Genomic DNA, 25,386 nt, shown 5'->3' on the forward strand with positions numbered 1-25,386 from the left:
CATCTGTATACAAAACAAAACAAATATAGATCATATGGCAATACTCACCGAGTACACTGCCTTTCCTAAAACACTCCATGACAATAGACCATACCAAGAGTAGCTCCTCCGTATGCCGTCTCATCGCATCCCATCCGAACAGACAGCCATGCTGCTATATCCTGCCCCGCACGGACCACCTCCCACCGCAATCAAATCAATCTCCTAACCTGACCAAGAATTAGATACTCAAGCCCATAAATCCACCACCACCAAGCTCGAGACGTATCCCACGGGCTAGAAACCACCAGCAAAATGATGAACCACCGCATGGTACGCCTTAGATAATCCCGTCCCCAGCCCATCCCCAACCGTAGAAACCAAACCTAACGCTATCCCCCAGCTCAGCAAAGAAGACGAAGCCACAGCCGGCAGCGAAGAAAACGAAGTCCGGCGCGAGGACCAAGAGAAAATCAACCGGTTCAGCCGTCTTCATCAGCGCGAGTCTGTGCTCGAGGAGCAGCTTAAGGCGAAGCAGGTACGTTCACGCTTACACTCAATCCCCGGTTCTGGGGATGCCATTGGCTCCAATCGATGATACTGATGCTACGCGAATAGAAAGACAAGGAGGATCTAGAGGAGATTTCGACTGAGCTTGAGTTGGCGGATGAGGATGAGTTAGTCCCGTAGGTATTCCCTTCTGTGCTCTGCTTTGCTTTTATTATTTATGTACACCGTCATGCGGGGTTTGTTGACGCATAGCAGGTACAAGGTCGGCGACGCCTTCTTCCAGCTGCCGCTGGCAGATGCGCAGTCTCTTCTGGCGTCGTCGACGGAGCAGATTGATTCGGAGGTGTCTAAGCTGGAAGAGACCTTGGGAGATGTACGGGAGGAGTTGCAGCAGCTCAAGGTTGCGCTGTATGCGCGGTTTGGACGGAGTATCAATCTGGAGACGTAGATCTTCCTCTTCTTCTACTTGCTCTTCCTTTTTCAATGAGATATTCCACTTTTGGTCAGCAACAATGATGAACAGATCCGTCAACCGTTATGACCCGGTTGATGGTATAATTCTATGGATATCACTATCTGCATGGATATTAGGATATTGTGCTGTATGTATACATAGGCAAACATATAAGCAGAAATCTGTCGTAAACCATTATCTCGTCTCGTCTGTGGCCCAAACCCTCGATCCAGTCTTAGTACTGGCGAAGATAACACAAAGGCACCGACAAAATCTGTTCGGAAGTAGATTGCTGCGCCGATTCCGTACCTCGCTCCTGCTGTGGCGGAGCAACTGGTCGGGAAGAGAGCGTGTACGTGGAGCATGAGCTCGAATTCGTTGGCGACGCTTCATACAGGGGCACTCTCACGGCCGTTCTGACAAGCAGTCTTGTACAAATCAGATGATGCTCGCAATCGTCATCCGTGACTGAACCGAGTTCATTTCTTTTGGCGCTGGTGCTGGCTCTGCAGGCTCCGGTTTGAAAAGTACCGGTTCGGTTGGTTTCGCGGCCAGCGGAACATCCCGCCGCTCGTACTCTTGCTGTTGCTGCTGCTTCTCCTTCAAGAGATATTCGACTGTCCGCTCGACCCAGTCCCAGCCCTCCCAAGCGATCTCTGAACCTTCACCGCTAGGCCAATCATTCCGGGCACCAGTGTGGGTGAACGATACTGGGCTGTCGTATTTTGGGGACATGGCCTCTAGCTGAGAACCGGCCTCACTGCCTTCCCATACCCAGCTGCCGTCACTGGTTCCCTGCATGTCACCGGACACATACGCCATCATTTCTTCGTCCCGCTCCAGAATGGCTGCATCACCCCGGCGCAACCGCTCCAGCAGGCATTTGAGGAAGAACGCGATGTACCGTCCACAGGCTGCATTGACGGTGCGCGAATCTCCAACCACGGCGCTGACCTGAACGCACACCAATGCCGCACCAAATTCCTGACGAAACAAAAGCAAAAGCACACAACGCCAGATATGTGTACACAGCATCGTCCCGGCCGAGGATGCAAACAATGGTCGCCAGTCATCGTTCCCTGTACTCGAAGCATAGCGCATGCAACGGGAAAGAAGATGGGCAGTATCTTTTGCGATTGAAATGCTGTAATCCAAAGCCGCCGATCGAACCTTGGGGGAGCAAAAGGGAGATATGTTATGGCGGTGGAGAATGAGGCGGGCGTTTTGAAGATAGCCAATCGGGGCAAGAGAGCGCGGATCGAGAGGTAAATCGGACTTCGGATGGTATTGGGGAGGAAAGGTTGCAAGGCAGGCGCTAAAGTGTCGTTCGAAGGTTTCAAGAGTTCCGGTGGAAACACTGTAGCTTCGTAAGGTCCGAGTCAACTGGCCAATGGAGCGGACGACATGGATGGTGGCTAAAAGTGGAGTGGTCTGCTGGCCTTCAGGCACGCAAGCACCCTCTGCGATGTATTGCTCGTCAAACGGACAAGGAAGATCAACGTCGCAATCTTGGTCGTTGATCAATACCGGCTTCCCCATCTCCAGCGCAAGAAGCCTAGAGAACGATGAGCATCGTTGCATGTAAAGAAACCATTCCAAAAGACAAACCTGTCCCACGCGTACATCCCCCACCACATGCGTCTTCTCATTTCCCTCTCGACAACTGGCCACGGACCAGATTCAATATGGAGGCCTAACTCCTGCGCGATCCTCACTGCAGATCCAATCCATACCCAGCTCGCTGATTTCGAATTGACTTCGTAAAGGAATATACTGACCAAGAGGGCACATCTGGCTTGATCAAGTGTGAAGTTATCTTGCCAGACGTCAATGACCCCGCAAGAGATCTTGATAAACTCCTTCCCCTCCTCTTCTCTATTCCGGTCCAATGTGTGCAGAGACCCGCAGGCAAACACACCGAAGAGAACCGCGGCCCATTCCCGAGGAACACCCACAAGGGATCCGTTGCGGTATACATTCTCGTATTCAATCATGAAGCTGGGCCAGTGGATGATTGGTAGAACACAATGAATGCACGAATAATACTGTGAGAGGAGGTGATTCGCGACCTCTTTCGGAGGGAGTCGAGGTGGATCAGCAGTTAAAAGCGACTTGGGGCCGGGCTGACGATACGGCCTGGGTACCTTGAGAATCCCTCGTCCGTAGTTTCGCAGATTGGCTCGAGCCTCGCTGAGATCCTGCAACACCGGCGCTTTTGGTCTTCGGGAGGGACGATACGGGCCGATGTCGGGTAGCTTCAATTGCGGTTGTCCAGTGCCATCGATTTCCAAATCCATAAGATTATCTGACCTCAACATACCCGCTCGCAGTTGCTGAAGTTGCTGTTTGGTCGACGAGAGTTGTTTTTCCAGATCCTGCACTTGTCTACTTGCACGTTAGAATCGCAGGACCTTTCCGGACGGAAGAATCGCCGTAGCCACGAACTTGATAGAAGACATGCGTCTATTTGTTTCCTTGGTGAACTGGCATCGCACTTTTCGATTGGTGCATTCCGTACAGCTGGTCGATTCCGACGCATCACACTAGACAAGACAAGGTCAATGAATCCATGGTCATTTGAACTTGTACATAGAGTTATTACCTTGACTTTCCGCTCGCGACAGGCATCGCAGCTCGGATCCTTCCGTCTTTGGCGATACGCCCTTTTCTGATGTAGACCTTGTTGATGGTGGTGACTATGATGATGGTGTTGCTGCTGCTGCTGCTGCCCCACCACAGATGCAGGCGGAGGAAGAGTTGAGCCCCCCGATACAGATCCATTGAGCGAAGAGACATCCGAACGGATTGGAGGAACTTCGGCGGGAGAGCCACTAGACTCATAGGAACGAGTGTATGTCGAAGTTGTCGAGGGTGTTTGTCCCAGAGGCTGTAACAGCTGAGCCATTCTCAGTCCGCTGCCGGGCCTGCTCGGCGGAGCGGAAGCTAACCCCGCGGAGGTTCCCTGTGGGAAAGGACCAGAAGGAGAGGTCACTGACTGTACTGGAGGTAACTCATAACGACCACTCTGATGGTTTGGGCTAGCCGGAGAGCGGTAATAATGCGTCTGCATGGTTCCTGAATCGCAACATGAAAAGCCAGTTCATCAGGGGAGTTGGTGCGGTGTCTTGCTGGAAAAGTGTGTGTTGTCCACGTTCAAAGTGGCGTCAGTTGGGTTGACTTGGCTGCACAGAGGGAAAGACAACCCGAGAGACAGATTGAATGATCGAAAGCTTATAGAGCGAAGACGGTAGTGTATATGAAGTTTATTTCTGAAGGCGGAAAGGGTTGAGACGATACAAGAGCAATCAGTGCAAATAATAATAATAAATAATAATAATAATAATGTAAAAGGAGCAGAAGAAAAGATAAAAAGGACTGTCAGTCCAAAAAAGTTGACAAGGTCAAGCTGGCTGTGGTGGCGAAAGTGTGCAACGGGAATTAAATAATGTATCTCTCACTGTCGAATAAAGACAACCAGTCCTTGGAAAAGGTGCAAGATTAGAGTTGGTGCGGAAGGGCAGACGTTATGGCCCTTGGGTATTCACGTCGTCCTCCAATCTTGAGGGTTCAAGTTGATAGGACGAAAGACTGCGGGGAGAAGCCGAATAGTTAGTGGTGGTTGTCAAAGTTGAGGCCATCCAATTGATCCACGGATAGGCAGCCGAGATGTGTACCTAGTTGCCGAGGTCTGTGATTTGCTGCTCAAGGGAACGTGGAGGATTTAAGTACTGGGCGATCGAACATGTTATTAAACTGACCCAAGACAAAATTAAGAGATCGATACCATATGACAAGAACAGAAGCGGGAAGGAACAAGCGAAGAAGGATTGGAGAAGTGATTAGCAGACTACTAACCAAGTAGTAGACAAGGATCCTTGGATAATGGAAACATTAGTTATGATGCTAACTATGGAATAGGGTTGCTTCCTGGTCAGGATAAGACCAGATTACATTGACACTGGCTACCAAATGATCGATCTTTGCTGACATACGAAACACAACAATAATGACTGTGCGCTTCAATAGTCAGGGTAGTATTCTACCAGAGTAGATATCTTTAATTAACAAGATCGATTTGATGAAGAGGGGGGAATTATAAAAATAATATTCGCGAGAATCATATTAATATAAAATGATGGAAAGAAAAATATCAGTGCGCAGGGTCTTTTGAAAAAAAAAGAAACTTCCAGGAAGCAACTCCGAAAACTCTCTCGGCAGACCCCTGTCAAGAGAACAGAGCCAGAGCATGGCTGAAACAACGCCGGTTCACACCAAAATAGCACAGAGTATCGGAGTAGGCTGAGATCTCAGGAGGTGGAGATAGGACCGGTTAGACGAGGAATTATTCATGAAAGAACACACGATGGTTACTTAATTGCTTGCAGACTCATACAGTCTACGTCTGCGAATTGTTCCGCGTAACCTACTTCGGCATCTTTTGTCGGCTTGGCCATGTTATGATACTACTATTAGGCATGACGATTGTATGGCCCTGTGGACTGATATTGGCTCAACATTTCAAAGTGTATTCCTTATTCCTTAGTAGTCTAAATGTTGGCAAGTTGCTAACTGGTAACTAGCGTGATGAAATCCCGGAGTCTAGTTGACCATGAGTGGAGGCAAATAAAAGAGATTAGGCCTCTGTTTGATTATTGACAAGGCTAGCAAGTAGACTAATTTCGAAGTGGTATCCCGAGATCGGCAGTGGCAGTGTTGAGTGTAGTTCTCTTGCCATGTTATTCACTTCAAATCCAATGTCTACCGTAGTATAAGGTACCTACTCTTTTTGGATAAGATCTCTGACTTCAAGAATGAGTGAGTAAATTCATATGCAAGTTAACAGGGCAAGCGGGCCTGTAAGGTATCTCACATCCGTGGCAATCATCTCCTAGGGTGATGGTTCCCTAGATGATCATCACCAAGCCTGGAGTACGATATTGGATAAGCAGTTGAATAAGGCAAGGTACGTCAGCCAAAGTATGGTTCTGTCGAAGGCTCAACCATTCAAACTTCAAAAATAATGTTTAAAAGGATCCAAGTGGTCCGTCGAATTAGAGACTGGCTGGACGAAATGTCATCCGGAACATTTGATTCGTCCGCTTGACTTCTTTTCTTTTTCGTCACCGGCGAAGCTGGAGTCCGTGCTGTGCTTATTTTCCGGACACTGGACAGAGGCTGCTCTCCTGCTTCAGATACCATTACGAATGTGTCTTTCTGAGTCACTGATCGTGCGCTCAACAAATCCGTCAAGATAGAAGGCAGATGGCTTTTTTTTCTCCCTTGCGTTGTTACAGATGGGTAAGCTTTGGCAATCTATCAACGGCCGCCTCGGACTACCCCCATTGCTGAGCTCCATGGAACCTTAAAGGGCTGAAAGGCCTAGCCCGGATGCTGAGCCGGGGGTTCTGTTTTGGATACGGACTAGTCCAGGGATTTCATGGGAAGGGCTCTTGAAGTTTTGAGGGCGTGGCGGCAGCAAACTGAATGGGTCTGACTAGTACTGGATAGCAAGGTCGATACGTGGCTCACAGTCTAGTCTACAATTTTCGTGGCTTTGAACCAAGTTCAAAGACTACCCAGATATCTAATGCTTAACCAATAATCCGAACGTTTCTCGAGGGGTTTCCGTTATTGTCAACCCCTGCGTTGTGACTGGTCAAAGTCCGTGTTTCGACCGAGTTACCCCAGGTAGTACCTCCTCTGCCACAAGTGCCTCGTGTTGGTGGCTTCGCCGATCAATGACAATAGCAGTAAGCTGTGCGTTGATACTAAGGTTCTTGCTCATTGCATTCGCTCCTACGTAGATCCAGCCGCTTAGCCGGCAATGCTTTCTTTAGGTGCGCTATCCCAAAGCGGAGTCATCTTATTGTTGAGCCCTTCGTGTCGCTCAACCATCGCCAGATTTCACCATCGGAAAGTGGTTGGCTGAATGGCCATGACAATAAAGGCCAACTCCTTTAGTACTTTGATGAATTGAAGTACGCAGTGATCTTCGATTACAACTACAAAAGGGGCAGATCATCTTGGAATACCTTTTCTTATGCATGACCTGCACAAAATGGGGAGAGAAGAGAGGTGGATAAAATACCCGTATAACAACAAACCTGATCACCAATATTATTGCTATGCATCCTGTAGGCTTATGGAAGGTACAGCTAGGCGGCTCGTGCATTGCTTCCCAGCCGCCTCCTACATCTAGCTGCTTTGATGCCCGTTCCGGTTCGTCCTCGTGTGGCACTTACCATCTGAAACTGTGACATACCGCACACGCCATGTTTGCCTTGCAGGGGGCCTTTTCTCCTGCGTTGGACTATACCAGTTGCAGAGGTTGTCATTTATTAAATAGGATGCAGGTTCTTTTGGGGCCAGCAGACCCTCTTCTTTCCCTGTCCATGATGGAGTGGTTATGACTATTAAGTTGAAGCGGTCAAGATTCATAGGAGAAGATCGCAAAAACGCAATCTTTGTCACATCATCTTGCAGCATTAAAAAGCAGAGAGGTCATTTCCATGTTTCATTCGGCACATTGATTATTCCTTTTCGGTAAATGTCGACGCCATGGGCGAGTTATGACTCCACTGGCGCCGTTCAATGGCCAAATAATACCGGACACCAGAGCGACGAATATATCGTTGTCGACTTGCCATGGGAGAGACATTGAACCGCACTGAACGCTCAATCGGAAATTGTACGGAGTGCTCCACACACAAATGGCTGATAGGCTGCACACCCTCATTTCATCACCAACCGGTGAGATACCACCTTCGGCTTCCGGGTCGCTTAAGGTAGCTCATTACTGGACACCGGATCGCTTTCCAGAGTGGAGTTAGCCTAAACTTAGCAGCCATTTACCTCGTGTGCCCGTCACAGTATTTAAGGAGCCGAGCCAATCAGAAAGCATTAAAGGACCTACGGAACTGTTGCCGCACGGGAGACATGGAATCAGTCTCTGGCGTGTTACAGCATGTTTGATTGGATAAAGTAGGCTTTCGGGCTCCACTCACATGTGGTGTCTCCCACGAAAAGCATGAGGATTTCAGACACCGCCGCGCGCCGATTCGCAGGTACTACGAATCCACTTGGAATGACGGCTTGTTGAAGCCGAAGGGTGAGCAGTTTTCGTCATCCCAATTTCAAGAATGATTTATTTCTTCAAGTCTCGGATATTAGATATGGAGATCTAACAGTAAACCCGATAGATAGATCCTCCATAGTAGGCAGACGGTAGAGCCAAGTGCAGCACTCGGGGATTTCCGCGTGGTCAAGAAAGGGGCGCACATCTTATCCCTGACTCTTTGCATTCAACAGATTCAACTTCCCTTGTCTGCGCTTTTCATCCCTGCCTCAAACCTCGGTCTTATGATCTCTTGTCCACAGCTGCGGCCATTGCCTGGAATCCCCTGAGCACAACGGTCCACGTGGCTATGCATTGACCTTTGAGCTGTGGCTTTGGCCCTCGAGGTCCGAGATTCACAAGATGGTGGTAATTACCAATTTCCTCGTAAAGGATATATTTTCAAGACACTGCTGTGTTTGCTCTTATCTATCGACTGAGAGTCAAATTAAATTGACTGTTGTCAACTACTTGACATCCGTTGGTCACGCGACGGTCTGTATCTCAGTATCCTTGCGGCCTTCTCCATCTCTCATTTGAGCTTTGATATTGACCAAGAGACACTACACTGCGCACCTCGCTTAGAGAACAAAGAGTGCAACATACTCAGGTTGCAGAGATGATACTAGCCGACCTGATGCTACTTGTTCGCCAGGGGCCACATCGGCCGTTGCTCTTGTCAGACGTCAAGTTGATGATGATCACTTAATTCCCTGGCATATGAGACAGCGATCCACTTCCTGGTCCCTGATGGCTTGGCTCTTCGGAATCGTTGCCGAATCGGTTTCTTATGTTCCATCAGTCCGTGTCCAATTCACTTCTTTTGGACATATGCACCGTACAGGGTAACAGCGTCACCGACCAGAGAATCCCTAGATCCTATGGACGACACTCCGTGGTTGGCCGGTGGCGTGCCATTCGGTGGCCCATCACGGTCATGCCGTGTCAACATCATACAACCAACCCTTACATCAGATCAATATCAGCACTAGTCTGACCTGTCGTTCGCTCTTTGAATTGCAAACAAACCTGACAGCTAGACTGGATCCCAGCAGATGCGTCTCATGTTTACGGAGCTGAGAGTGCAAAGCCCTATCGGAACTCGGAATGCAGGCAGCAGTAGCCCCGGAGCGGGCCATCTCTTCCAAAGGATCACTATCCGAGACATTGATACCGAATCTACTCACTACTAAACCAGATTCAGATAAGCAGATCACAACTGATGCCCGCTAACCTTGACTAGCCATTACCTGGAGAAAGTGGACTCCGAGACAAATTAATCCTTGAATATATTATGATTCAGCCTGATGGAGATCGTGTTTCACTTCGGATTACTCCGTACCGATACGGCGATACGCAGATTAGACCATTTCTGGGTTTCGAGTCTCAACGAGAAGCAGTAGGCTAGATAGTGACCAGCTGACCACCGACAGTCACCACTCACCGCGCACCCTCGGTTAGAACCGTGAGACAAGCCCCATATGCGTGCCATATAAGGCAGCATTAGTAGCATGCGATCTTATCATGGCAATCCAAAAATGCAGATTGGAGACAGACAGCGACCAGAGATATCATCCAGTTATTTTGGATTGATTCTTCGTCTTCTCCCACCTATCCATAATTACCTCCACCAACTTACTCAATCCCTCCATCTCCTCCTCAACGGCCAACTCGAGGGCCCGAGGATCGATGCTACAGCCCACGTAGACAGGGAGGCTCATCCGTCGGGCTAGGATCTTGGCGACTCGGGATGTATATTCCTCCGTCGAGGGGGAGGAGTATAACACAGTTGATATGACCGAACGGGGGTATGGCGCTGTCATACGTCATCAACTTATTCGAACATGATGGAATGCATGCATATCATCGTTTGAACAAATGCCAGCAGGATATGGGTTATATCTAGGCAGGGAAACTTACATCAGGCATGGCGTAGATGAAACTCCCCATCGGCTTCAGGGAGCCTCCGGGCTCGCCTGGTGTCGTAGTAGCCAGGAATACTGTGACGCACGTCTCTAGGATCGTCAAATGGACGTGTGCGGTTGTATGGAGTGCTTTTGGTAGTGGGAAGGAGATCTCTTGTGGTTTGTAGGCCGGAGTGACAAGTTCAGTGTGTGGTGCGACCGGCTGTGCTGTTGTCATGTTGAGAGTCTGAGAATTATTCTTGCCACTTGAATATCTCAAATCAAAGATATCTCCTGCGGTTTGGATGAGTATGGTGTGTGTCTGGCTAATCTGATAGAAATAGATATAAGGAAGGTGATGTTTGTGGTGACAACTGATTGTCGCCGATAATGAAGCACCGCTTTCTGGATGTTTCCCCGCCAAACAGAGCGGGTCCATGTATTTCACCACTGCAGCTCCAGCGGAACGAGAGTTCTTCCAAACTCTAGATATCCCTACAGCAGATGTCAGTTGTATATCCTACTAGAGCTAGAAAATGCATTGAAGTTGCCTTGAAATAGTTATTGTGCTTCTGCAGGCTTGCGCAATTGGGAGCCAGTCCAGACTTCAGAGACGAGCATTTCCTCTCCATTTGGGGCCACAATGGCAACTGAACTGCAGCAAAATGATCATGTTGATGACTCGGAAGACATTCGAAGCTGGTCGGGGGATTTTGATCCCCTGGCAGACCTCGAAGAACGGCGGGTTCTCTTTGCTACGTTGGATTCTTTCAGGTGTGTGTTGCTAGAGAGAGGCCGTCAGAATCTGTGATCATTACAATTCGAGATGCTATGGCTTTGATCTTCCATCAAGATATCTTACTGCTATGCTATAACTATAATTGCTGACATGAACCAGGCAGTATCGGAGAACGGCACATATGAACACTACACATCGCCGCCGGCAAGCGTTTTATGCGCTCCCATCCTCGCACTGGCAGATGCTGGCAGAGCCACCGTTCTCCCTGTTAGACAATTTCAACCGCGTCGATGACGCTATCGATGTCAATGCCGACATCGCGGAATCGATTCTCGCGACAGGCCTCGCATCGTTCGGCCTACCAGCCGATCCGGATCCCAATGATCCACGGCAGAACTGGCACGGCATGGCCACGTCTTCAGATGTCAACAAGGCGCACTCAACCATCCGTCAGTTCTACCGCGACTGGAGCGCCGAGGGGGAGCCGAGAGAGAGGTATGCTACGAGCCTGTTCTCCGTGACCTGCGCGACGAATTCAAAGACCGGCACTCTGCCGGGGACGAGATCCGAGTGCTCGTCCCGGGCGCCGGTCTGGGAAGACTGGTGTTCGAGATCTGTCAAGCAGGCTTCGCCGCGGAAGGCAATGAGATCTCATATCACCAGCTGTTGGCCAGCAGCTGGGTTCTAAACCACACAGGCGGTCCTCAGCAGCACGCCTTGTACCCGTTTGCGCTGCACTTCTCCAACCTCCTATCGCGCGAACAGCAGCTACAGAAAGTCATGATCCCGGACAAGCACCCTGCGACAGCGATGATAGAGGCTCAAGCCGGGGATGCATCGCCATTTGGGACGATGAGCATGTCTGCGGCGGATTTCGTCGTGCTCTACAACAATCCCTCAAATAAAGAGGCGTTCGATGCCGTGGCTACCGTTTTCTTCATTGACACGGCCCCGAATCTCATTCGCTACATCGAAACAATCCAACATTGCCTCAAGCCCAACGGTCTTTGGATCAATCTTGGACCCTTATTGTGGCACTTTGAGGACGGCAGTAACAAGGGCCAGGGCAGTGGAAGCGATCACTCTCAAGGCATTGGAGAGCCGGGGAATGTCGAGCTGACAGAAGAAGAGGTGTTTTGCCTTGTCGAGCGCATGGGCTTCAGCATCGAGAAACGGCAGTCGGCGGAAGACCGGCCATTGTGTGGTTATATCCAGGATCCGGGGAGTATGCTGCAGGACCTGTACCGGCCGTCACATTGGGTAGCGCGCAAGAAGACAGAAATCAAAAATTAAAGAAATGAAAGAGGATTCCTTCACAACGCACTTGAATGGGTTGCGAAAATCCACCTTGCGATCTAACACGACTCGGAGGTCAAGGGTCGATTTATTGCTGCTCACCACCCGTTATTTTTTACTAGTACGTAAGACTACTGACTCGCTTCAGAAACATATAACATTGATAGTACCTTATGTCAATATACAGCAGGAAATGAGTACCTGATGAATGCTTGAGCCTTGAGACTCGGAGACCTGGTAATCCGGATACGGTATCACACCATACAAAACACAGCATCCGTACAGATACGCGATTCAGCCGCAGACAAACCAGACAAACAAAGGGAAGGAACATGGCTTAGCAACTTTAGCGCAGTGGCTGCGTCGTGGCTGTTCTGTGATTTCCCACGAATCTACGGAGACATTTGAACGGTTTACTCGCATTGACAGTGGCATTGACAATAAGGAACATGATTGCTTTGTAATTTATGAGCTAGAAGCGAGTTCAGAGTTGCAAAAAGAGAAGGATGATTGATGGACCCTTTTTTGAGAGATGGTGGTTTGATGGAAGTTCTCCACTTTGGCAAGGCAGATCGCTCGTATCCTGATTCTCGATCCTCGGATTCAGGACCGAAAGTCTCTCCACTTTCTGTTTCAGGAACGGGGGAGTGTTGGATATCTGCGGAGAATTGGGACTCTCATGCTCGCTCATGGTGGTGACAATGCTTGAATGTGTATCGATCGCATTTTCTCCATATTAATAAGGCTTCTATCAAGACGTGTGCTACTCATAAGTGGTAGGATATCAGGCAGATTCTTGGCTGGTGGTTGAGATGTATGGTACTGTACAATACATGACAATACTGGCAACCAAGGGACACCGAGTCGGGCCCGGATTCCCATATCCATGGCGAGGAGAGCTGTCAATCGCATTGCCCTCGACTGGAAAAGAGATGCTAAAGATAGAAAATATTACCATCAAACAAAAGGACTCGATATCTGCAAACTTGCAGATAAATGTCGAAGCAGAAACTGTGCCACTGCAGAGGACATATTCGCTGCTGCGTTGCTGGCCAAGTGCTGAAGCCATAAGCCAAATCAGTAACAATAAGCATCAGGATCATTTGCATCTCATCTTATTGATTCATAATAATCATGTCCAACTTACGATTCAATCAATATTGATAAAGCATATCGCCTCTGTTAGCTTTGATGATCCAGCAGGTCAAGTCTTCTGTGACGCCTCAACAGTCTCAGCCTTGCCCCATGCAAACTAAATCACGACAGTTGATCCCTTGATTCCATTCATCCAGCCTTGCTCGTGTTCCTCCATCATTGTCATTCTTCCTCTTCCTCCACCCAAATTCTGCCTAACCCATCCAGATTAGAAAGCTAAAAAAATTCTTCAAACAAAGGAGTTGTTTGTTTCATCCGCCCTTTGCAAGCACTGGCTTTCCTCTTTCTCCATCATCGGCTGACTCGGTCTCTTTCATTGTGTTCCTCTTCCCCCTCTCTCCCGCCCTTCTCCTCTCCCTCGTCCTTCTCCTGACCTCCTTCCTGTCTCTTCTTTTCGGATTGCCTCCGTCACAGGTCATTTCACATGGACCTGATGAGCTCACGATTCAAATCCTTCGGCTTCAAACGCAATAAGAACAATAGTAGCGTCTCCGTCTCCGCTACCCAAGTCGCCAGTCCCAGCCCATCCACCCACACTCTCGTCGCCCCGCCTTCAACCGCCACTTCCCCCAGCTCTCCGCCTTCTGGCCATAGTTCCTCATCGACCAGTCTCCCCATGAACAATCAAAATACATTGGGTCGTCCTCCGAGTTATACTTACAACACCGCGGGGCGGCCAACCAGCCCCATGCCGCCTGGTCAACAGTTGGCTCATCACCCGCCCCCACTGAACACCAACGTGCAGTACGGCCATCAGCCTGTCCAGCCCATGGGCGCTCCGCCTGGGTATCCGTTGCAGCAACCTGTTCCCCATGGAATCCCTCCTTCGTTGCCGCAGCCTCAGTATAACGTACGGAACCCCGCAGTCGAAGTCGAGGGTGCTGGTCGGAGCAAGGCACAACTGATTGTTGGTATCGACTTTGGTACAACATTCTCCGGTGTCGCGTTCGCCTTTGCGACCAACAATGAGGCTCGCGAAGATATCATTACAGAATGGCCCGGAGCAGGAACGCATACCAAGCAAAAGGTGGGCGCTTAGAGACCTGCGGAGATTTCGCCTGGCGCTTGTTGTTTCTGACTATTGAATTAATCTAGATTCCTACCGTCTTGTACTACGATCAATATCAGAAGGTGGTAGGCTGGGGCCCGGATATTTCGGAGGCTCTGGCACCCACTGGATACCCGAAGCCCGGCGTGCAAAAGGTCGAATGGTTCAAATTACAGCTCATGCTCTCCGGCAATACTTATATCGATCCCATCAACCTTCCGCCTCTTCCTCCCGGCAAATCGGAAATCGATGTTGCAGCCGATTACCTCTTTAAGTTGCGACAAGCGATGCGGGCGCAATTACAGAAGACTCTTGGTGAAGTGTTTACTCGAGAAGAGCGCAATATCCGATACTATCTCACCGTGCCTGCAATCTGGAATGATGCGGGGAAGGCAGCAACCAGGGCGGCGGCCCTGCAGGCTGGATTTCTGCGCGACGAGAACGATAACCGCTTGACGTTGATCTCGGAGCCCGAGGCTGCTGCGCTGTTCTGCGCGAAGACCGGTCTACTTCAGCTCAAGGTCGGGGATGCGATTCTGATTGTGGACTGCGGTGGAGGAACAGTGGATCTGATCGCGTACGAGGTCGAAGAGGAGCAGCCATTCAGCGTAGCTGAGTGTACGGCGGGATCGGGAGATTCGTGCGGTTCGACGGCTCTGAACCGGAATTTCAGCAACATCCTGCGGGCCAAGATTCGCAAGATGAAGTTGCCCGACGGTTCGAGAACAGCCGGAAAGGTGTACGCAAAATGCATTATGGACTTTGAGAACCGGATCAAGGCCGACTTCCGTAACAATGGCCAGAAGTGGGCCGTGGATGTGGGTATCGAAGCAGACTTCCCCGAGGCTGGCATCGAAGAGGGGTACATGACGTTTACCAATGAGGAAATCCTTCAATGTTTCGAGCCTGTCGTCAACCGCATTCTCGAGTTGGTTCGGAACCAGATCATCGCGATTCAAGCGCAGAATCGATCGCTCCAGGTAGGTTTTATCTCTGCGACAATGCTGAAATCACACTGACGATTTGGCAGAACGTCCTCGTGGTCGGCGGATTCGGTGCTTCAGAATATCTGTTCCAGCAGATCAAGCTCCATGTACCGCCTCAGTATCAGTCCAAGGTGGTGCGACCCATGGACTCGGTTGCCGCGATCGTCAAAGGAGCCGTGACCGCAGGTATCACTGAGCGAGTGATCACCCACCGAGTGGCACGTCGGCACTACCTCATGGCCACTCTTCAACCATTCAAGGAAGGCTATCACCCGGAACAATACCGTGTTCCCAGTCTGGACGGCAGAGACCGGTGCAAGTACACACGACAGATCTTTGTACAAAAGGGCGAGCGAGTCAAGATCGGCGAACCGGTCAAGGTCAGCTTTTTCCGACAGGTGGCGCCGGGAGCGACACTGATGTACGAGGATATCCTGTACGCCTGTGACGAGGATGTCTGTCCAGAGTACACCAAGGATCCGCGTAAGTGCTTGAGTTCTTATTGTGAGTGGTGACGTGGACTGACGTGAACGATACAGGTATCAAGGAGGTTGTAACCCTGACGTCGGATCTGTCACGCAAGAACCTCGAGACCGACTTTGAGCGCATGGACACTCCTCAGGGCACATTCTACCGGGTATACTTTGACATCTACCTGACACTCGACGGTAGCGAGTTCAGCGCCGAACTGGTTTGCCAGGGTGAGGTCATGGGCCGATGCCGAGCCAAATTCCGGTAAACATTACGAGGGAAAAAAAATAACGAAATGATATTGTCACGAGGGTGGATGGCATGGATCCTTGCGTGTCATGGCTATGATTTATATACGAGTTTGCTACTCGCGGACGGGACTATAAGAAACCATTGGCCGTTTTGGATGATCCAGCGAGTGAAGGATGCGGAGTCTATACCTTTCTCTTTTATATGGCATGTGCGGAGCCACTTGGAAGATTCTGATGCTGGTATATGATGCGGTCATGCCCCTGTTTGTTCTCTTCTTACCTAGATACCTCTATGATTGTTGACGACCTTAATTGAACCTGATATAGTATACATTTTAAGCCGAGCATGAGAATGAGTGCAGTATTTCGAAGGTTTGCCTAATCCTCCACCTTGGGTAGAGACACAGGTTGCACAGGTCAGGAACAGGGATACCCAGGCCACGCTGCAGACACCGTTGACAAACGTGGATGCCAGTCAGCTCGAACCACTGACATATATAATGAGATAATACAGTAGTCCGTAGGTGGATTAGCAGCAGTGGTCGAGTGACCTCCTGCCTCTCTTGCATGACACTGACTGTCGTTTGCACGTGTCGGCCATCCGTTCGCATCCAGACTGAACTGTCCGCGGGATCCAGGTCCCTGAGGTCAAGGTATTGGTGCAGCCTGCATCTACCGTCTAGTCTAGATTTAATGATGCGTCAGCAATGACGAAAGTCAGCTGATGCAAATTGTACCCATAGGAGTTGGAAATGATCTCCTCCCGGGGAGGGGAGGCGAGAGTCCCAAGCGAGAAGATTAAGTTATATGCATGCAATAATGAAAGTCTCTTTGCGTCACGGAGGACGCAGGACTTGGGTTTGCTTCACTCCTTAGTCGAAGTATCTTGATACTCAGATGGCTGATGACTCGATGCCGTGTAGACTAGACTCTCAGGGCATCATGAGTCCAATGACTGGATGACCAGAGGTGATGATGCGGAGAACCCGGTCAGTGTAGTCCTTAGTGGGAAGTGGGACACTCGGTGGCATCGGTGCAGTGCACGGACAGTCAGCCCTGGCTCTGGCTTGGGCTTGGGGCGCGGATCTTCAGCTTGCACAGCCTTGAGCTAAGAGCTAAGTAACCAGTTAGATTTCTTGGGGTCGTTTTGGACGAGGGATCTCTTCAGTGGTTGACAAAAGTAGTTGGTGGAGCATTGCTGGGTTATTGTAGAGCCTGGCCGGAGGAGTCCTCAGTGACGACTGACGACTGACAGCAGGCCCTTTCTATCCTGTGACCTCCTTTGCAGTTCGTGCGTAGGATCTTAGCCTATTCTATTATCTGGTGACAGTGGTTGAGGCTTTAAAGCACATGGTGCTTATTCCATGAGTTCGGTTCAGGTACCAAGTATGGAGTAGCTATTACCAGTACTGGCAGCCAGCAGTGACAAGCTGGCGGGTAGGCAAAAAAGCAATACTGCACTAGATACTTACAGTGGCCCCGTCTAGCAGATCAGCTCATCTTTAGAGTTCAAGGAGAATCGAGTCTCCTTGGAGCTACTGTAGTTAGCAGCTCGGTAGCCTACAGTAGTCAAGCAAGCCTCTGGTGGGGAGGAACAAAAAGTCTGTTAGCGTTGGCAGTTGGCACTGTGCAGTACCTCACTACGAGGCCACCAAAAAGCAATTGTAGATCAAAATGAGGAGGAAAAAAGAAAACATACACACACAAGAAAATTATTGACCGGTTCTGAAGAAAATGAAATTGGTGATCCTCCAGGAGTCAGACCCTCAACAATCCTCATCCTCATCCTCGACCTCGACCTCGACCAGACCCCAGCTAGGGACTGAGCTGCTCCACACGACCCAAACAATGTCGTGCGAAGGATAGCGGCAAGCGCGCTTTGCGCGAGATTGGTACTGGCGGTTGCAGCGCAAACCCCCAGATTATTCGAGTGGACCTGGTAGGCAGTAATATAAGTATCCTGGCAAATGATTTATTGATGATAGATGGTTTTCAATTCAATAACACCGGGTGGCTCCATAACCATAAGACAAAAATGAAAATCATAGATCTGGACTCCTCGCCAAGTGGATCGCTGCCAGGTAGTCTGCGTGATCATTATCCTTACCTTTCCTTTTTATAAAAATATTGGATGTAAGTGGTTAGCACCGCGGGGGTTGCCAAAGATCGTCTCTGAAACCATCCCATACACGTCTGAGTTCTCTGTACTTCTGTAGGCTGTGTGGATGTATAGGTAGTACTGACAAAGTGGTCGGAGGGATTATGTTAATTTTCCAGCAGATTTCTCAGCAACTCAGGGGAAATGATGTCGAATCAAAGGCACCCGAAATGTGTATGTTGATGAAGTGTGTGACCACCGACTTCCAAATCGGGTTGGGTCCACGCTGCATCCCACGCTTTTCATTTGTTCTCTATCTATCTATGTAGTACTATTTTCTAGTAATGCTAGAGGCCGGTAGTAATACTAATAATGATTGATGATGTGTGATGACCAACAAACATACCTGCCAAGTGCTGTAGCCAGAGAATCCTCTTTCGGCCTCGATCCTCGGTGGTTATTTTCAGTCGGGAAAGAGACGGGATACCGCTGGAATGGAGCCGCAGAGCCTGACCTCGATAGGCAGGGGGATCCTCCTCATGATGATTGCCCATTCAGCTCACGGGGTCTGGGATCTGGCGCACGGACTGTATCCGCGTGAGCTGCACCTGACTTGACCTACCAATGTGTAATCCCGATTATTTTCAGGATGACATGGATGAGGATATGCCAGAGTACTTGCTTAGATTGACTGAATCTCCTCACTATGGGTCTTGTCTCAGTAACAGCTTTGATAACATGTGTGCCTAGATACCTCTCTAGTAATGGAAATACATAGCGGCAGCTAGCTGTAGTGTATGGCGGGGAGACGAAGGTAAAAATCTCGACATGATTTTTCGTCTAGCGCGCTCCAATCATATCTCTCCATTCGTTAATCCAAGGCGTAGGTACCCACTCCTTAGTTTACTTGCTAACTTACTAAAGGATTCCCTGTGGAGCTTGCTTTTCCTACTTGCTTGGTTGGTTCATTGCATCGCAACGCAACACAGCGTGAGCTGAGTAGTAGTAATGAGAAGATACGGTACCTTACACTATATTCTCCTTACTATCTCCTAATACGTCTGCTGATCATGTGGATGCTGTCAGGTTCTATTTTGCTCTACAAAGGCAGCGAATTGCGGCTTTTGCGGGGAAAGACTTGAACGTATCATCGATCCAGTCCAGTCCAGTCTTGCACAGCTCCCTGAATCCGGAATGCTGGACCCTCTTGAGTCACTCGGAGTCAATCGTCTGACCAAGATGATCTTCTTCTGCTCCATGGGTCCAGGCAACTATAATTGAGGCCATTGCCCTCCGCTGAGAGTGGAGATCGACGAATGTCTAGTTGCCCGTGTTGCCCTGTCGAGTCCGTCCTGGATGTGTAGATTACACCAAAAGTCTCTTTAGAGTGTGCCCCTTCTTCCTGTTCTCTGCTTTCTTTCTTTTCTTTCCTTCCATTCTTCTATCTCTGTCTTATACAATTTGTTTCCCTATCTTGAATGTGCGTTGTTGTATACCATTGTCAAAGGCGATGAATAGCTTGTCATGGGCTGCCCTCTTCATCCTCCTCATCCCCCTTCTCGTCATCAAACTACAAAAAGGGCCGCTGGCATCATACTTTCAGAAATCTACCCAGAATGCAGGCTGCACTGATGTCAAGCGCATGGCGCCATACCCCGCCCAACCCATCAGAGGAAGGGAGCGATACCGGGTCATGATGGACATCCGGAAGCTGGACGTGGAGAACTGGCTCACCGTCGACAAGAACTACATGGACGAGCATTTTGTGCGGAGTCGACTGCTGCGGGAGGAAAGGGAACAGGTTCTCCAATGCCTGCCAGAGTCGTACGATGCGTGTCTCGAAGCGCTGGAGGAAGTGGTTGAATTTCTCTGCCAGCGATTCCCGCACGTGTTCGAGCGGAAGAAGTCCGGGGACGAGTCGACCATCCACAATCGAATGACGGGGGAAACTTTCGTCTTCGGAGGGGAGAACAAGGAGGTGGACCCTCTGGAAATCGCCGTCCGGCTCACCATGGAGGACTTGAGCATTCTGATGCAGAATGCTGACGGCGAGTATTACCTGTAAGTCAAAGTGCAGCGCTGACAGTTCGCCCCGACTGACGCCGCCGACAGAGCCGCCAGTGCCAGTCTGTTCCCCGTTGGCTGGACAGTCAAGGAACGAATCGGTTGGACTATCTCCCAGCTTCACAATCCTGTGCCTCTGTGGCACCAGCAGGTTGCCAATTCTGTTAGCAAGTAGGTAGCCTCGAATGTCAATTTCAAGAAAAGAACGTTACGCTGACTCTCTCAGATTCCTCGCTCGGCTCACGCCCACTTCCCCGATGGAGCGATCCAACTACTTCGTCGAGGTCAAGCGTCCCGACGAGACCCTCTTCGAAATTCTCTATCGTCCAACAACCCTCTCGGAAGACAACCCCGACCCGGCACCAGAAGACATCGTCATCCGCCGCGAGCGTCAGACATTTCGCCGCTTACCAAAAACAGGCACCATCGTCTTCGGCGTCAAGACCTTCCTAACGACGCTGGACGAACTGCCCATGCAGGAACTCCAGAATCTCGCCAAGGAGACCAAGAGTTGGCCCGACTACGTGGGCGAGTACAAGGGCCGCGAGATCTGGGGCCCCAAGGTCCTCGAATTCTGCGAAAAGCGCACGCAGTCACTTCCGCAGCAGCTTGAGTCGGAGAAATTGGACGTATGATCTTGATCCTTTGTAGCATTAGCGCGTTTTTCTTGTTTTCTTCTTCGTTTTTGCAAAACCAAACGGATGGGTGGCTCTCTGATTTCAAAAAGTCCTTAGCATCATCATCATTTATCTTTCCGTTCTGGGTCGGCTTTCTGCTTGTTTTTTGCGAATTCTTACGGTTTCTCTTCCCTTTCGATCTCGCTACGATCATGGACGACTACCATGATTCGACGGGCAAGCGTTCAACACTTTGGGAGAGACCTTACTCATGTCTCCTAGGTTTTTGTGCGTGGTTGTGTTACCAACGCTTCTTGAGAAATGTGAAGAAATGTGCTCTGAAACATTGAACTCGAATACAAGCATTCCTTCCACACTGACCATCCTCCGAAGAAAGTACGATAAGAGCTTGAAATAGTGTCATTGTATGCACTCGAAACTGATACTACTGTTCCTGGCGCTAAACCCGGTAAATCAGTAGGTACAACAAAGGTAGTATGTATAAAGCAGACGCAAAACAGGCCAGATGTGCTGTATTCGCCGAGTCTATCAAGGTTATAGTAAATAACGAAAAGGAAAGAAAGCAATGAAAAACAGACCTAGTCCGAATACCGCTAAATCTTCGAACGAGGAGGCTCATCCTGCTTTAATCGCACCACTCCCTAGAAAGACAAGAACAAGCATTAGCGGCCGTTTTCTTGCAGGGCAGTAGCCCAAACCCTAAATGTTAGCGAGCGCAAGTGCAATGTAAACGTACCTCCTGTGTACAAGTGGCAATTAGCGTCCCATCCCGCGACCAGATCTTCTGGATCGCCAGCCCCCGGCCCTCGCCCGCCCACGGGCTCTCCATCTCCATGAGCATCCACTCGTCCGCGCGGAACGCCCAGGGATTATGGAAGTAGATTGAATGATCCAGGCTAACCATCATCCCGACCTCCTTCCGGTTTTCCTTCGGTTGGCTCGTCGCCTCGCTCAGCGCGCCCTCCAGCCGCCGCCGCAGATCGGCCGCCTCCTCCTCCTTCAGCTCCTTGATCGCCCGCGCGATGTCCTCGTCGTCCAGGTCGGACGGGTTCTTGAGCGCCTGCAGTGCCCGCCGCAACTCCGCCGGCGACGAGAACCGCGGGATGTTCTGCACCCGCGCTACCGTCCCGACGAAGTAGCTGTCCGTGATGTAGGCCAGCGCGGAGAGGTGCGCTTGGTGTCCGCCTGCCTCGGAGATGCGGCCGCGGGCGCGAGCGAACCGTCGCACGCGCTTGTCCTCGGGGTTGGGCGAGTCGCCTGCATCACGTCAGTTCCAGCACCTCATATTAGTCCCTCCTAGCCTAGGAGAAGAGAGTTGCTTACGATTGACAGTCCCCGCCTTGTGTGTCTCAAACGGCCCCCTGCTATCCTCCAGCGAGCCTCTGGTTCCCTCCGCGGGGTCAGCGAGGCTCGGTTTGGGCGTAGCGTGCTCGAGGCGCTTCTTGCCGCCGCTGTTGGCCCTGCTGAAGCTCAGGGTTGTTGTGAAGATGGGCCGGCCGCGCTGCCGGGCTTGCACGGTGCGGGTGATGAAGCTGCGGCCGTCACGGACTCGTTCGACGTGGTACAAAATTGGGATCTCGGAGTCGCCCGCTAGAACGAAGTAGCAGTGCATGCTGTGGACGGCGAAATCGGTCGGGACCGTTCGCATTGCGGCCGAGAGGGACTGCGCGATGGCGGCTCCGCCGAAGATGCCGCGGGCGCCGGGGGATGCCAGAGTGGGCGCGTGTTGGTGAAAACATCCTAATCGCGTCAGTATAGATAGAGGAATGATTTCTGTGGAGAAGTCTAATGGCAGTGTGAAAGGAGGAAGACGTACGGGGCCAATGTCAACAACTGGGGTCAACTCCAAAACGTTTTCGATCGGCGCCTTGGATTCATCCAGTGGTGGGGGTTCGAACAGTGTCACTCGTTTCGCCATTTTGAACTTTCCAGGTAGCAATGTATGCTGCAATCTGGCGATAAACGGATAAGGATTTAGAAAAGGAGAAGGGTAATCATTATTTGAAGGCGGATGATGACGGCGTCCTCGATCTTCACGCGGTGCACGGGACTCCCGAATTGGAAAATGCCGAGGCATCTCCACCGTCTGGATGTGCCGACTTCAGATGACGATAGGCATCACTAATCAGTCCGTCGAAGGAACAGAATCGGCTCTACGGATCATCGTATTTATTATTATTGTCAACCAGGTCAGTCTGCTGGCGGTTTCACCTCATGGGTTCTATTAACAGGGCCCCCTTTTGACCGTTTATGAGTTTGAACTCCGACTACGGAGAATATTCCTTCTATTTGGTGAGGATTGTCAGCAGGATTGATATGACAGCAGTGAGGTTTAGCCGGAATTTCCTCAGTACATGTGCTCATCGTAGCAGTAAAGTGCACGTGAGTCCAGGCCCGATGAAATTTACAGGAAGAGCACGCAGCCGGGGCATGATTTATCCAGGCATCAAGCAGACACGACTGGCTCATATATCTAGTAAAAAGTAGTATCGAGCAAGATGCGATCTATTTAAAGCAGGTTCTATCAACATGACGCCATGCCGACCTATCCCCGGACTCGGGACTTGCGCTCGTCAATTCACAAGCGCTTGCAACTAAGTGCTAGCAACCAGGAGCCAGGAAGCTTGCAGAAAGTCCGAGGTCAACTGTCGCAGATATCCTCGTGTCTGACCAACGTATCATCAGCATGCCTGCGCGTATCAGCTTCACATAATGCATCTATCCACATGAGCTCATGACACGTATGGATTCCCACGCCATCAAATAAAATACTCCTCCCTCGGCGGCATATACCGATCCCACCCTTTCCCCGGACTCACAACCTCCGGCACATCAACCTTGAACGTCTTTTGTACCGCCTTCGCACTGGTCCTCTTCTTCTTTCCATTCTGCTGCAGTAATCGGAGCAGCTGCTGGCGCTGCATCTCCTCCTCGGTGAGTAGGATTGGGCTCGCAGAGCCGTACTGGATGCGCGTCTCGTCCGCGACGGTCCGTCCATAGATCCACAGTGCGCCTAGAGCGTAGAGAAAAACAAAGGCGCAGCAGAGGCTGACCACGATGGTTGCCAGATTGTTCATAGGGAGGATGTTGCGGCAGAGGATGTTGAAGATAAGGTTGAAGAGGCCGAAGAGGCTCGATGAGAGGCAGGGGCTGGGATACAGGTTAGTCTGTAGTCTGCTTCGTTGTTACACCTCTCTGGATCAAACATACAGAAAGACGGAGTAGAGGAGATAGGCTCGTTGGTCGATCTGAGCGCAAACGATCACAAAAGACAGCGAGTAAGCAACGCCGATCAAGACCATTGCGGCGATGGTCAGGATCGTCTTGTTGATCTGCGGGTTGTCTTCGGGCTTTTCGAGCGCGAGTGGAATCATCAAGTACCTGGAGTCTATTAGATGCTTCTTTCGTTTTGTGGCATTATTTTCAGGTACATACCCCACAAGCGACAGCGTCGATGCCATAGCCGCCGGGAATTGCCATACCGATCGCACGGTGTCGGTCTCTCGAGTCGGGCGCTGTATGGGTTCCTGCGACACCCAGAGCTCCTGATACTGCGAAGAAGACATTTTATCGGCGAGACATTAATCCCAAAATCTGGTATATCGGACGGTTCAAACTCAGAATCAACAGTAGCAGAAGCGAACGAGCGAGCGACAACAAGCGAGCGTGGGTATGTTATCGAAACATTATGATTTATACGGAGTACTCGTTTGCTAAGATTGAGCACGAGAGAGGGACGAGAGAAAGAAAAAGCTGAAACAGGTCTGATGGGGGGATCGTCAATATTAATATGGCTTAATATCTCTTGATCCCAGCAATGTCTACTTCGAAGACAGACTGAGGAACCAGCCACTGACACTAAACCGGCGAGATGAGCCTATCTATGCAGCTAAAAGCGTGTCACAAAGGAACAGACCACTAGGCGCACAGGACTATATTTAGTGACTCCATGCATGCTGCTACCTGACCTAGTCTAACAGGCTATCACTATTTTAATTATGCCGATCTGTGACGGTCTTTGTCCTGTAAGCTGACAGGGACATGGAGTGGAGAGGTTTGACTAGACATTGGATGCTGAATACCTTGAGCCCTCAGCCACGTTTCATAGCGATGGGGGCGACGATGACATCAAATGCGATAGATATTCAACTAAAATCGAGTGTCGATTGGTCCAACAATTACAGTGTTATTCAGTCTTATCTATCGTAACCACCAAGCTCTGTATCCACTTTAAACCCGAATAGAGTCACGGATGATCCGACAACGTCTCCACATCCAGATGCTTGGTTATCAGATGCAGGTCAAACTGATCAGGTACCTCAAAACTATCTCCGCATGCCTCTGTTATTAAATCTCTTTAGACACTCGTCAGGGAATCGATACCCACCTAATACGATTATCGGCTTGTTTTGTTACTCTTCCCCCGGCGGATTCGATGAGCGATTTCATCCTGCAGAAGTAGACACCAGTGAGGAGGATACAAGATAGACATCCACTTGGAGAAAGAGAACAACTCACCGATCGATATCCGACTCACTCGTGTGGTCTTGTAGAACGAGCTGGATACGTCAGTCCTCATGGTCCGACTCTGCACTCGACCAACGTGGACAGTGGACAGCTCACTGTATGTAAAGGCATTCTGCAGTGATCGACTTGGAAAATGGGCGCTAAAGTCACCT

The 25,386-nt window shown here is 50.2% G+C and overlaps 9 protein-coding genes across 9 annotated transcripts; 4 read left to right on the plus strand and 5 right to left on the minus strand.

Annotated features, from left to right (window-relative positions):
- Nucleotides 1-214: 214 nt before the first annotated feature.
- On the plus strand, nt 215-1,133 carry P174DRAFT_441059 (tubulin-binding prefolding complex subunit GIM3). The gene is made up of 4 exons (XM_024827215.1): nt 215-312; nt 383-517; nt 598-665; nt 745-1,133. The coding sequence occupies exons 1-4, from the start codon at nt 295-297 to the stop codon at nt 935-937; spliced, it is 414 nt and encodes a 137-aa protein (XP_024682400.1). The 5' UTR covers nt 215-294; the 3' UTR covers nt 938-1,133.
- P174DRAFT_441060 (transcription factor domain-containing protein) lies at nt 1,004-4,390 on the minus strand. Its single transcript, XM_024827216.1, has 4 exons — nt 3,546-4,390; nt 3,389-3,486; nt 2,552-3,328; nt 1,004-2,498 (listed from the first exon to the last, which is right to left on the minus strand). The coding sequence occupies exons 1-4, from the start codon at nt 4,011-4,013 to the stop codon at nt 1,382-1,384; spliced, it is 2,460 nt and encodes an 819-aa protein (XP_024682401.1). The 5' UTR covers nt 4,014-4,390; the 3' UTR covers nt 1,004-1,381.
- Nucleotides 4,391-9,404: 5,014 nt separating this feature from the next.
- On the minus strand, nt 9,405-10,316 carry P174DRAFT_441063 (proteasome assembly chaperone 4 family protein). Its single transcript, XM_024827217.1, has 2 exons — nt 9,974-10,316; nt 9,405-9,873 (listed from the first exon to the last, which is right to left on the minus strand). The coding sequence occupies exons 1-2, from the start codon at nt 10,197-10,199 to the stop codon at nt 9,629-9,631; spliced, it is 471 nt and encodes a 156-aa protein (XP_024682402.1). The 5' UTR covers nt 10,200-10,316; the 3' UTR covers nt 9,405-9,628.
- Nucleotides 10,317-10,431: 115 nt separating this feature from the next.
- P174DRAFT_450761 (N2227-domain-containing protein) lies at nt 10,432-11,993 on the plus strand (the record flags this gene model as incomplete). Its single annotated transcript, XM_024828963.1, has 3 exons — nt 10,432-10,735; nt 10,860-11,149; nt 11,179-11,993. Exons 1-3 carry the CDS (start codon nt 10,605-10,607, stop codon nt 11,991-11,993), a joined length of 1,236 nt encoding a protein of 411 aa, XP_024682403.1. The 5' UTR covers nt 10,432-10,604.
- Nucleotides 11,994-12,391: 398 nt separating this feature from the next.
- P174DRAFT_161742 (uncharacterized protein) lies at nt 12,392-12,784 on the minus strand. Its single transcript, XM_024821205.1, has one exon. The coding sequence runs from the start codon at nt 12,685-12,687 to the stop codon at nt 12,481-12,483; it is 207 nt and encodes a 68-aa protein (XP_024682404.1). The 5' UTR covers nt 12,688-12,784; the 3' UTR covers nt 12,392-12,480.
- A 791-nt stretch (nt 12,785-13,575) lies between these two features.
- Nucleotides 13,576-15,924, plus strand: P174DRAFT_371169 (Hsp70 family protein; the record flags this gene model as incomplete). The annotated part of the gene is made up of 4 exons (XM_024822365.1): nt 13,576-14,178; nt 14,247-15,179; nt 15,230-15,668; nt 15,725-15,924. The coding sequence occupies 4 exons, from the start codon at nt 13,576-13,578 to the stop codon at nt 15,922-15,924; spliced, it is 2,175 nt and encodes a 724-aa protein (XP_024682405.1).
- A 3,591-nt stretch (nt 15,925-19,515) lies between these two features.
- Nucleotides 19,516-20,704, plus strand: P174DRAFT_370462 (heme-dependent oxidative N-demethylase family protein; the record flags this gene model as incomplete). Its single annotated transcript, XM_024822333.1, has 3 exons — nt 19,516-20,066; nt 20,118-20,240; nt 20,296-20,704. 3 exons carry the CDS (start codon nt 19,516-19,518, stop codon nt 20,702-20,704), a joined length of 1,083 nt encoding a protein of 360 aa, XP_024682406.1.
- Nucleotides 20,705-21,251: 547 nt separating this feature from the next.
- P174DRAFT_441067 (acyl-CoA thioesterase II) lies at nt 21,252-22,639 on the minus strand. Its single transcript, XM_024827218.1, has 3 exons — nt 22,520-22,639; nt 22,031-22,447; nt 21,252-21,964 (listed from the first exon to the last, which is right to left on the minus strand). The coding sequence occupies exons 1-3, from the start codon at nt 22,623-22,625 to the stop codon at nt 21,414-21,416; spliced, it is 1,074 nt and encodes a 357-aa protein (XP_024682407.1). The 5' UTR covers nt 22,626-22,639; the 3' UTR covers nt 21,252-21,413.
- Nucleotides 22,640-23,130: 491 nt separating this feature from the next.
- P174DRAFT_441068 (uncharacterized protein) lies at nt 23,131-24,544 on the minus strand. The gene is made up of 3 exons (XM_024827219.1): nt 24,143-24,544; nt 23,918-24,088; nt 23,131-23,857 (listed from the first exon to the last, which is right to left on the minus strand). Exons 1-3 carry the CDS (start codon nt 24,271-24,273, stop codon nt 23,467-23,469), a joined length of 693 nt encoding a protein of 230 aa, XP_024682408.1. The 5' UTR covers nt 24,274-24,544; the 3' UTR covers nt 23,131-23,466.
- Between the last annotated feature and the right edge of the window lie 842 nt (nt 24,545-25,386).

The sequence above is a fragment of the Aspergillus novofumigatus genome (assembly GCF_002847465.1).
Source record: "Aspergillus novofumigatus IBT 16806 chromosome Unknown P174scaffold_4, whole genome shotgun sequence".
NCBI lineage: Eukaryota > Fungi > Ascomycota > Eurotiomycetes > Eurotiales > Aspergillaceae > Aspergillus > Aspergillus novofumigatus.